The 12,899-nt window shown below is 40.5% G+C and overlaps 1 protein-coding gene across 2 annotated transcripts in view; it reads left to right on the top strand.

Annotated features, from left to right (window-relative positions):
* TMF1 (TATA element modulatory factor 1) overlaps window positions 1–12,899 on the top strand; it is a 36,105-nt gene that overhangs the window by 7,443 nt on the left and 15,763 nt on the right. For both annotated transcript variants that reach the window (XM_063426799.1, XM_063426800.1), the window contains exons 2-4: window positions 1,250–2,457; window positions 3,756–3,859; window positions 12,435–12,561. In XM_063426799.1, coding sequence (XP_063282869.1) covers window positions 1,250–2,457; window positions 3,756–3,859; window positions 12,435–12,561 — 1,439 coding nt within the window. The remainder of the gene's footprint in view (window positions 1–1,249; window positions 2,458–3,755; window positions 3,860–12,434; window positions 12,562–12,899) is intronic.

Here is a 12,899-nt window from a genome sequence, read left to right on the forward strand (position 1 = left end):
CCTGGATTGGCGATGCGCGGTAGGCCGCGGATTTGCGCCGTTGCCTATGCTGCTTGGGTGGTTGGAAAAAAGGCATCAATCGATGCGGTAGGGAGCGCTGATCAACGCTGGCTATTTTTCTCTGCTGGATGGTGCTTGGTGTTGGGGATAGTCGACGGATTGTTCCTGGTTATGGGAGAGCAAGTTTAGATGGCGTCTGTACAGGATGGCTGCCAGGCTCCGCCCCCCCTCTTTACAGGTCTTGATAAATAATAAAACAATTTAACCCCTTAAGGACCAAACTTCTGGAATAAAAGGGAATCGTGACATGTCACACACGTCATGTGTCCTTAAGGGGTTAAAGCTTTCTGTATAATACTTCAGTGATATTATTGTCACTGAATCAACATAGTGAAAACGTGGCGCTACAGCAACAATATAACACGTGATAGACGCTGCACAAGGTTACTCCCTCTCAGGTACAATGGAACACAACACAAGACAAGTGGATGGTGTGCTAACGGTATAAAACTATATGTATACTTATCAGTAGAGTAATTAGCTGGTATATCCTTGTCAAACTCAAATATACATGTATGCATGTGGAAAATAAAAATACCTAATAGCTCACATGTTGCACTATTAGGCATTTTTCATTGGAGTGCTGAGAATAACCATTTATTAATTGAACTAATATTTAATTTGTGTCTTTTGGAAATCAAAATCTTGATAACTTTTTTATTTTTGTTTTTCTCACCTTGTCACTCTTTTGGAGGTGACCAGAATGTTTGATGTGTATATTACAGAACCATACAGAATACTGCCTGTAATATGCCGTTGCCTGGGGTTGCTTCAAGTGCCTCACTGTGTGACTAACAGTAGGGCATAAAGTCGCCTAAAAGAAATTCCTACACTAGTTATTCTTGCTGAGCTCTCCTCTAGCTATCCTCCTTAGAGCAGAAGTGACCCCCTTTTATACATGTATTTTATTTTATTGAATTACCAGCACAAATACTATGTCATTGTTTTATATAATCATTTAGAGGTTTATTAGCAGAAGCACAGATATTTGTTCATTTTTATTTTGAATGTTTCAAATTGTGACACACACACACACAACATTATTGAATTATGAGTTGCCTTTTTGGAGTGGTAATGTGTATATGCACTAAACGCTTTGTTTTGATGACTGTGCTGAAAAACATGGGCCAATATATCATTTTCGTTACACAAAAAAAAAGTATTTATATCACAATTTTTATCTTTTTAGGCAGTGGTTCTTCGATTAAGGGCAGCTGGGAAACTTCGAACTGGGGAGTTAATTCAGAAGATTCAGAAGCACAAATTGTTTTATCTCCTGCTGCAATTACCAAGCCTGTTAGAAGGACTGTAGTGGACGAGTCTGAGAACTTTTTCAGTGCCTTTCTGTCCTCACCAGATGGGAACACTGTTACAGATAGTTCTGTTGTATCTACTGCTCCCACCAAATCTCAAAGGCCCAAAGAAGAAGTAAAAAGTACTTCATGTCCATTGCCACCTAAACCCAAGCAGGAAGAGGAAACAACTTTTCAACTACAAAATAAACAACTATGTATGAGTCTATCACAAGATCCTGAACTGACCAATATAACAGCAGACAAATCTATACCTGGCAAATCAGAGACGACTGTAACTGAGAAATGTGATGAGCAATCTTCAAATTCTGATGGCAGTTCAGATGACCTGAAGGACCATGAAGTTCTAGAATGTAAATATGAAAGCATATCTTCAAGCCCTTCTCCTATAGCTACTCCTGAAAATAAGGACCTATCACTAGATACTAAAGAGCAAAAGCCGGAGGATAGGCAAAGCAACACTCCTTCTCCACCTATAAGCACTTTTTCCTCGGGGACCTCCACGACTAGTGACATTGAGGTGCTGGACCATGAGAGTGTGATTAGCGAGAGTTCTGTCAGTTCAAGGCAGGAAGCTTCTGATTCCAAATCAAGCTTACATTTAATGCAGACATCATTTCAGCTTCTTTCTCCTTCTACAGAATTCAGTCGCTTAGATGAGTTTCCCAAGCTTACTGAAAGCTCCTCTTCCTCTGATGCCTTTGAGAGAATAGACTCTTTTAGTGTACAATCCATGGATAGCCGGAGTGTGAGCGAAATCAATTCTGATGATGAACTTCCTGGCAGACAGTGTACCCTGGTTTCAATTGCGGTTGGCTATTCCTCTTCAAACACAGAGGGTAACAGCTCCAGGGAAAGCTATTCGGGGCAATGCCTGAATGATACCTTACTTGTGCATTCTTCGGATGATATAGAAATGGAGGAAAGTGGAAGGAGTGCAACCCCTGTTAATGCAGAGCAGCCGGATCTGGTTGTAACTCCTCATGCACCAGAAACTGATGAAGTTGACCAAAATGTGCCTGAAATATTGTGTGAGGCTGAAGTTGAGCCAAAAGTGGAATACACTGCTGAAGATCTACAAAAGGTAATGACAGCACATCAAATCCAGGAATAACATATGTCTTTGTTAATTCTAGTTAGCTTCTTATTACTTTACATTCCAATTTAGGTTTTACATTTTATATACATTTAAATGTCAACTTGTGTTTATTTAGATTTTATACAGCAGTTACAATTCACACTTCATTCATATGCACTGACACTTCATAAAAAGAAAACACACCTTTGTTGTCACACACATTCACATTCAATGCAAACACATCTGTGTATTGTAACACACATTTATATTGCATAAAAAAACACGGCTTCGTTCCCACAATAAAAACTCCCAACACAAATGCACTTCGGTTCTTACACAGACTTTCACCATTCGCAGAAATACATCTGATTTATTTGCAGAAACACAATTTTATTCACATAGAACCAATCTCTGTGCTCATATACACCCCTATATTGGCACCAAACTGATTCGTCTCTCACATTCTTTTCTGCTTTCGCACTCAATGATACATTACCCACATAAATTGTTGGACTGCCATTCCAATAACATTTTGCTAGGCAGTGGGTACCATTTCATAATTGTACGGAGGAATACAAACACTAAAATCACTATTCATATCCTTAGTTGCAAAACCTCATACTTAACAATATAAGGATGCACACTAATATACCAGCAAGTAAAATTTGCTTACAAATCCTTTATTAAATATACCAAACCAAAATACAATAACATATGACACCCTTGATAAAGGAAGCAGAAGTGTTGGTGGGATTGGTGACTTGTGTTCTGTCCCATTAGGCTTGATTACTGGTGGTAATTATACTTGTATATGGGCCTTTTTTGGTCGCTTAATTTATTGTATGTCTGTTATTGTATTTTTGTTGGTATATTTATTAAAGGATTTGTAAGCAAATTTTACTTACTGGTATATTGGTGTGCATCCTTATATTGTTGAATATATAAGCAAGTAGGGTACGCACATTTCTTAATTTCGTCATATGACGAATCTGCTGTGATGTTACCTGTTTAGAAGAAAGTTGAGAAACACGCTCTTTGAGCATACCATGCCAACTAGTTTTGGTGCTGGCCAAATTCAATAACTTACGTCAGAGCTAATAAACTGCAGGTGTAAGCCAAATGATTTCTTCAGGAGGACAACAAACTAGATTAGAATTAAATGGCAGTAACCGTGTATAGCTTGTTTTCACGGTTTCTTTCAAAAGACGAAGATTTATTTCTGGTCAACTATCTACATGACGATTGGATTAATGCATAACTAGTGTTAGGTCATAGTTCTTTGTTTTCTTCTGTTCTGTTTCAAGATGATCGAAGAACTTACTGCCAGACTGGAGAAAAGGGAAACTCAGCTGCTATCAGTGAGCAAGGAAAAGGCCTTTCTAGAGGAAGCCTATGATAACCTGAAAGAGTGAGTTCCTATACTAACCTAGCGAATTTTGAATGATATTGTTGTAGATATTTTTATAAAGTACATGGAACAGTCCTTTTGGCTGAAAGGACTTAAGTTTAACCTTTAGTCCATCAAGATTACCACAGTTTTACTTTACTGCAGTGCTCGACAAATCCCGGGTTGCCATGGCAACTAGGCATTATGTCCTGGCACCTCGGTTTTTGCCAGCCCTTTCAGCACTGGCCACCATAGAACCCCACAACCACTTCACCTCACATCACAACCACTTCAGCTCACACCATACCAATTGACATCAGGGTATTGCTGGCAGTGATAGGCTGTAAACACTCAGCTGACATTCTCAGACTATCACTGCCTGCTACACGTGGTATGGTGTGAGGAATAATACAACTCTGCCTTTTCCATTTAGTAATTGGTAAGTAAACTGTTTGACAGCAGAGGTGGGCGACTGTGTGGAGTGGAAACGCGCGGCGAGGGTGCTGTAATCTTCCTGCTCTTTTTCCTTGAGCTCTCTGTTGTGAAGCCAGAATATGACGTCACGGCCATGCATCACAAAACAGCAAGCGAGAGAGCAGAGCAAGAAGAGCTTAAAGATTACAGGATCACAGCAGCTACACTGGACCCCAAAGAATGGGTCCACTACAGCTCTCCCAAAAGCAGGGAGTCATGGTGGATGTAAATCAGCAACTCCTCAGAGCGATGATGCATTGACTCAAGTTTGTAAAAAAAAAACAACAAAAAAAAAAACCTGGCTCCTAGATTTGTCAAGCCCTGCTTTATTACATTTGCAAATGAACGTATTTAGGGCAGTACATCATATGGTACTAATGCACTTCTCAGAGAGTCTCTGGCATCTGAAATATTCTTTGCAAATTTATGCTTCATAAAAATATTCTATGTATTCATCATTTTTCATACTACACTGAGTAACTTTACAGTGAGAGTAATGAATGGATTGACAAAGCCAATGTGACAGGGACCGTGGCAAAATAGATATTAAAACTGGAAGTGAGATTATTCTTTTTTTCCTCTGTTATTCTAAAGAAATATAAAGATCTTCTCTGACAAGCCCTTGTAGACTACATGGAATTGCATGTTGTCCTCGCTGCAACAGACAGTTTTCGCTGCTCCTTGTGCTTTTCTCACATAGGCCTCCGTTTAATATTGTTGAATAAACTTTGAAATTGATTTAATATTTAAGAATAAAAAAATTACAATGATGTAATAGTAAGAAATATGAGGCAAATGGAAATTTGGTTGTAGATATTAGGGAAAGGAAATAGAGAAAGCAAGGTCATCTCCATGTATCCATCCTGGTAAAATATTTTCTAAATAAATCAAGGAATGATGTAGTGGTTATGGTGCAGGGAGAGCCCTGGAGAGGCTCCAATGTAACTAACTGTTACCTGTGGTCTACCGGGTAACGTTCCCTGAATCCTCTTTATTGAGGTAAGCCCTGAGTTGCAGGGTTTAGATCTGGAGAGCTAACGGACGTTCCTAGCAGGAGTAGGCCCCCAGGCAAGAAGTCAAACTGCTAGCAAACAGTTTAACTGCTTATGCCACTACACTCCTGGTACCATCAGCACTTCACAGTGCCATTTACTCTGATTTTATTATTGTGAGATTCATATCTATTTTCCTCTTTCTGAAATAATTGGCCATGCTATTTAATGTGACCTTTACTTTTTATAGCTCTTACCGTATTCAAGTTTTTTTTATTATTTTTTTAGCAGAACAAACATGTTGCTATTTATTGCATTATGAAGAACTGGCAGAAAACCCATACTACAGCTGCATGATTCTCCTTACTTGTGGTTTTTCTTTTTTTTTTTTTTTTTTCTTTCAAGGTCAGCAAACCTACGACATTCTTCAGAATTACGTTTTTCATCATGCAGGAAAAAGGTTTTTTTTTCCCTTCAGATTAGAGGCAGTGCTTATACCACAGGGATATCCAATCTGGAGGGAAAAAACAGGCAGGCAAATCTCCAAACATTTAAACCCTCCCCTAATTACCTCCTTTCCCATAAGTAGCAGCTCCTCCTGATCATACCCAGTTCTTTGCCTGCCTCCGGCAGGGGAGGTTAGACAGGAGGTTCTCCAGGAAGCAGGTGAGAAGGGCTGAGGCTCTGGGGGCACTGCTTCCTTCATGTCCGGGTAAGTAGCCTTTAACACGCCGGACGGCGTGGTCCCTCAAGTTTTATGTTGCCGTCTAATGCCGTGCCAGGTGCCGGTCTGACGAAGGACGCAGGCGTGCGTCGGCTGGGAAGTCCTACGGTGGAACGCACACACAGGTTGCGTTGCGTTCCACTAGGGAGTCGCGGAGCGCTATGCGCATGCGCAATGCGAACCTTGATTCAGGCGCCAAATTTGAACTGGGCGTTCTCTTTGGTTTCAGGACTTATATGAGCATTTACCAGCAGCAACCTCTGTTTGCCAGGAGCTCTCAGATCGGTTGTAAAGAGTGTTATCTCACCTGCCCTCCAACACACTCTCAGGCCATTTAAGGTAAGACTGATTAAGTTTTTAATTAAATGGGTCCTAGCCTGAATCGATAAGGACAAAAATTTTGATTGTTTTCCCTTTTTTTGTTTTCTCTTTTCAGTATGTCTAATCCGGAAAATTTGGATAAAGTTGCTGAAAAGGGGAAATGTTCATCTAAAGCCAAGCATTTAATCTGCTCTGTGTGTAGCCAACCTATGCCAGATGGTTACAAAAAGAAACTTTGCTCAGTGTGTTCTAAAGAAGCTTCAGAGGAAGCAAAAAGAACAGAAATGTCTACTTTCCTCAGCTGGTTGCAACAAAGTATGCAGCAAACATTTGTGGATATGCAGTCGGCTGCATTACAGTCAGTCCAGGCCTCGGTTGCCCAAGATTCGCAAGTTGTAAAACATGCTAAGAAAAGACTAAGATCTTGGGAAGCTTCTGATACTAGTTCTGTAACTAGTGGTTCTGAGTATGAGGAAATTTCAGGTAGTGATTCTTCAGACGAGGAGTTTGCCTTCCCAGATGAAGCAATTGGGAAATTGATTAAAGAAGTGCAGTGCATTTTTGGAATTGAGGAAACAGGGAAAAAGTCCAAAGTATTTCCTTTTCTCCCACAGATTAAGGAATTGATTTTAAAAGAGTGGAAATTCCCTAGTCACAAGCCGTTTCTGTCTAGACATTTTAAAACTCTTTTTTCCTTAGCATCGGAGCAAGACTGTAAGCTGGATACGGTCCCTGTAGTGGACGTTCCTATTGCTCAAATCTCTAAGAAAACTACTTTACCGATTGGAGACACAAGCGGGCTCAAGGATGTCATGGACAAACGCATTGACTCCTCCTTAAAAAAGTTGTTCTTATCTTCTGCAGCCCAAGCTAAAGCTTTGATTACGGGGTCATCTGTTGCCAAGGCCCAAAGACTTTGGTTGGAAGAACTTGAAAAAGTTTATACGGGAGAAACTAAGGAAGACCCGGTAAAGCTATTAAAGAATATCAGGATGGCATCTGATTTTTTGGTAGATGCGTCTGCAGAAAGCCTAAAAATTTCGGCCAAGAATATAGGTACTTCAACAGTCGCCAGAAGAGCGCTTTGGCTCAAAAATTGGTCAGCAGATACAGCATCTAAGAATTCACTGTGTGACCTATCCTTTGAACCAGGAAGACTTTTTGGTTCAAAACTGGATGAATTGTTAAAACAGATGAAGGAAGGAAGGAAAGCTTTACCAGAATCATTTAAGAAGCAGTTTAGAAGACGTAAAGCGGAGTCGCTTCCCTCATTTAGAAGTTCCTTTCGTAGAAACTATTTCAGGGGTCAGCATAAAAAAACCTTTGATTATAGGAAGAAGGAAAGATTTTCTGACAGAAGAAATAAAAAGTTATGACGCCAGGCCTGTGGGTGGAAGGCTGAGTCACTTCCTAGAGCACTGGAAAGGAACAACATCAGATCGCTGGGTTCTCACAGTGATAAAACACGGATACGCTCTAGAATTATCACAAGCCCCAATGGAAATGTTTCTATGTTCCGAGGTTCATTCTCTAGAGATGTTTTCGGGGCACCTATTCAAGACTTTTCTTGGTTTCAAAGCCAGATGGTTCGTTCAGACCCATTTTAGATCTAAAAGCCGTAAACAGGTGGATTATCAAAAAGAAGTTCCTCATGGAAACAATAAAGTCCGCTACTCTGCTTATTCATCCAAAAAGTTGGTTTGCGTCCCTGGATTTAAAAGATGCCTATCTTCATGTGCCCATAGCAGAATCCAGCAAAAGTCTTCTAAGGTTCGCTGTGTGCTGCCGATCAGTAATCAAACATTACCAATTCAGAGCATTACCTTTCGGCCTGTCATCAGCACCCAGGGTATTCACAAAGCTGCTAGTAGTCGTTTCAGCTTTTCTAAGAGGTATGGGCATCTCTGTCATTCCATATTTGGACGACTGGCTGTTGATTGCAGAGTCCCAAGGTCAACTACAGCTAGACCTGGGGACAGCGATAGAATCGCTAGAAAAGCATGGCTGGCTAATAAATTTCAACAAATCGGAACTAGTGCCAGTTCAAAGGATCCAGTTCCTGGGTCTGATTTTGGATTCTATCGCAATGAAGATATTCCTGCCAGAAGAGAAGAAACTAAAAATCAAGCGATTAATTCGGAATCTCAGAAGAAAAATTGTGTTTTCAATCAGAGAAGCCATGGGCTTACTGGGTCTGTTTACAGCCTCAATCCCGGCAGTCGGTTGGGCAAAATCCAGAATGAGACCTCTACAAAGAAACATTCTGCAAGTCTGGAATCGACAGGAACTCGGCCTGGATGGGCTTATGAGGTTCAACAAGCTAACTTTGAGAAGTCTGCAGTGGTGGACATCTTCTCGATTCCTGCACGAGGGTCTCTCATTCCGGATGAAGTCCTTCACTATAATTACGACAGACGCCTCTGCCCTGGGCTGGGGGGCCCATCTGGGAGACATCAAGAAGCAGGGGTCCTGGCAAGAGAAGGATATGAAAAATTCCTCGAACTTCAGGGAATTAAAGGCCGTGTGGATGGCACTCTTGGCATTTCAGATGCTTATCAAAGATCGACATATTCAAATCCGCTCAGACAATCGAACGACAGTGGCATATTTGAACAGACAGGGAGGTACGAGATCAACAAAGTTAGAAAGCCTTTGTTCAATGATCATGCTGTGGTCAGAAGTGCACCTGATGTCAATTTCAGCAGTTCACATTTTAGGGAAATTCAATGTGGTGGCAGATGCCCTGAGCAGGCATCATTTGAAACAAGCAGATTGGTCCCTGTCATGCAGAACTTTCAAGTTCATCACAGACCGCTTCGGTGTTCCGGAGATAGATCTGATGGCTTCCAGAATGAACAGGAAGACAAGACGTTTTGCATCCCTAAATCCAACAGACAGGCCAGATATCATAGATGCCCTGTCAGTTCCATGGAAGTTCTATCTGGCTTATGCCTTTCCGCCAGTAGTGCTTATTCCCAGAATACTTCAAAAAGTAAGACTGGAAAGTGTACGTATTATCCTTATCCTTCCATGGTGGCCAAGAAGAAGTTGGTTCTCGGTTCTCCTGAATTTTCCAGGGGCCACATTTTGGAAGCTCCCACTTTCAAGAGAAATACTAGAGGACGCCATGGTGCCTCTGCCGACCCTTCGAAGATTCCATTTGACGGCCTGGTTTCTGAACGCCAGATTCTAGAGAGCAACGGTCTGGATACTGAAGTGATAAATATCCTGTTGGCAACTAACAAGGAATCTACTTCAAAGATCTACGCTAGAATTTGGAAGATATTCTGTCAGTGGTGTTGTAGATTTAAAATCAACCCTGTTTCCGCATCCATCCAGAAGATTCTAAGTTTCCTTCAGATGGGATTTGCTAAAGGTCTTAAACCTGCTTCATTGAAATTGCAGGTTTCTGCTATCAGTTTCTTCTCCCTCAGATGCTTGGCCTCTAATATTCTGATTTCGAGGTTCTTCAGAGCTCTAACTCGTTTGGTGCCCTATGTTAGGGAAACCTATCCTCCCTGGGATCTTAACTTGGTTCTTTCAGCGCTTTGTGAGCCGCCCTTTGAACCATTGGAGGAAGCTTCCCTGAAGATTATTTCGTTAAAAACTGTCTTTTTGGTGGCTATTACATCAGCTAAAAGAATTTGTGAGATTCAAGCTCTTCGGGCGAATTTTCCTTTTTTAGTTTTCCATCAGGACAAGGTGGTTCTAAAGCTCGATCCTTCTTTTATACCTAAAGTTTTTTCGGTTTCGAACGTCAACCAGGAAGTGGTCTTACCGACTTTTTGTCAGAATCCATCTAATGCCTTGGAAAGCAAATTTCACTGCCTAGACGTAAAGAGATGTCTGTTACAATACCTAAAATCTACGGAATCCTTCAGGAAGGATAATAGTCTTTTTGTCCTATTCAGAGGCACTAGGAAAGGCATGAAGGTTTCGAAGAGTTCTCTGGCTAGATGGCTGAAGGATTGTATCCTGTTGGCTTATTCCAAGAATGGCATGGAACATCCAGGCCCTATAAAGGCCCACTCTACTAGAGCGGTTTCGACGTCTTGGGCTCTCCGAGCAGCTGCATCTCCCTCTCAGATTTGTTCGGCTGCTACTTGGTCCTCTCTCCATACTTTCTCGAGACACTACAAGTTGGACATACTGGCCTCGGAGGATGCTGCTTTTGGGCGCAAGGTGCTTCAAGCTGTAGTGAAATGAACCCGCCCTCAGGATCTGCTTTATTATATCCCTGTGGTATAAGCACTGCCTCTAATCTGAAGGGAAAAACATAAATTTTACTTACCGTAAATTTCTTTTTCCTGAAGATTAGAGGCAGTGCTACATTCCCGCCCCTTTTTTCTAATAAACTCAGTAATTTTGCAGCTATTTGGCTTATGTATTTTCTGGGTATGATCAGGAGGAGCTGCTACTTATGGGAAAGGAGGTAATTAGGGGAGGGTTTAAATGTTTGGAGATTTGCCTGCCTGTTTTTTCCCTCCAGATTGGATATCCCTGTGGTATAAGCACTGCCTCTAATCTTCAGGAAAAAGAAATTTACGGTAAGTAAAATTTATGTTTTTTTTTTTCTCTGATAAGCAATAACCGCACACTTGCTGAAAAGAGCACATTAAATGATGGGAAGTTATTTATCAATGAGGAATATATGTTAATCCCTCTTTAATAAAACCGATAGGATTTTCAGAAACCGATAGATAAGGAAAAGGCCTTGCGGTGTGGATGCAGATTTCCTTATAAGCAACTCTTCTGCTGCATACATTTCCCCTATTTGAAAGGTCTATAAAATTATTATTGTAATTTATATAGTACCAACATATTCAGTGCCTTACAATTTTAATGTGGAGATAGTAAATAAGACACACTATTACAAATTTTAAAAAGAAACACTGTAGGCACCAACTGATTGTAGTGGTTATGGTGCCTGGAGCCAGATCCCGCATCACTGGCAAACCGTTTACTAAATGGAAAAGGCAGAGTTGTATTATTTCTCAAACCATACCACGTGTAGCAGGCAGTGACAGTCTGAGAATGTCAGCTGAGTGTTCACAGCCTATCACTGCCAGCAATACCCTGATGTCAATTGGTATGGTGTGAGCTGAAGTGGTTGTGATGTGAGGTGAAATGGTTGTGGTGCCTCCAGTGTCCCTTTAACAGGACCAATGGGTTAACGAGGACCTGCTCAAATGAGCTTTCAATCTAGTGGAAGTGAGATATAAGAGGAGGAATATAGAAAGATCAAAATGTTAGTGTGTGGGAAAGTAGTGGAGTAGACTTTGGAAACCACTAATGGCCTCTATTTAATATTTTTGGATATGCTTTTCAAATAATTTCATATTTTTGGATTCACTTTTTAAAATATATTTTTTTTTAAATCCTAAAATATAAAAATATATCACATATATATATATATATAACAAACATATACCAACATATAAGAATAATAAATGATTTTAAGTGTGAAATAATTTTAAATCTTTCTAAAAATATGAATTAATTTCAAAACAATTGCCGCGCATGTGCATTTGGTCTCCCCCCGGCGCTGAGGGACATCGGCGCTGGATTCAGGTAAGTCACTGAATGGATTTTAACCCCTTCAGCAACATGGGATGGGGTGTGGGAGGGAGGGAGGGAATTTGTTTTCCTGGCACTGGAGAGCCCCTTTATAGTATTGAAGACTAGGTGAACGCCTGATGGGGGCAGGCAGGTGATTATGTAGGTATGGAGCTGCCTATGAGAAATCGTGTAAGCATGTGTTAGCAGTACAGGTGTGGAGTGTTGTGACCGCGAAAAGGTAGTGCGTAAGTTAAAGGGATACTCTGGATACTAATACAATTTCAATGCATTTAATACATTTTGACAAATATGTATTATTATTATTTAGCAAATATTTATTATTTGTATTGAGGAATGCGACAGTAGTGTATCTCCATGAACTATTTATTTTAGCCAGTTGTTTGACTGTGCTTTAGTTTACATGGCATTTCACCTGTTCCTCTGCTGGTATTTTAAAAATGTTTGCATAGTAGAATAAGCATGGCCAGCATTTCTGTGTACATTAAAGTATTCTCCTAATTTGCAGTGAAATGGTAAGCATCAAGGAAGAATGTAGTAGTGTTTCTGTGCTGAAAGACGAGTTTACACATCGTATTGCAGAAGCTGAGAAGAGAGCCCAGCTTGCATGTAAAGAGAGAGACCTGGCAAAAAAGGTAATTCCACTTCTGTACTCTAGCCTTATCATATCAGAAATACATAAGTGTGAAAAACATGCATTCATTACACAAAGGAAGTACAAAAACATATTGCACACTACGTAAGGTATTCAAGATTGACTATAGTTGCATCTGTCATTCTATTTCAGAACATTCAGGTTAGCCACTAAATTGTGATCTGTGTGGAATTCAGAATTTCAGAAAATAGCCAAATTTAAAAAATATATAAATCACTATAAATTCCTGTGCATTTTTTCACCCCTCCTTCAAGATGTTTTTAGGCAGGATCACCTCGAGCTGTAATGGTAATCCTTTTTTAACCCACGTACATAAAC

This window comes from Pelobates fuscus, chromosome 7 (genome assembly GCF_036172605.1).
Source record: "Pelobates fuscus isolate aPelFus1 chromosome 7, aPelFus1.pri, whole genome shotgun sequence".
Lineage (NCBI taxonomy): Eukaryota > Metazoa > Chordata > Amphibia > Anura > Pelobatidae > Pelobates > Pelobates fuscus.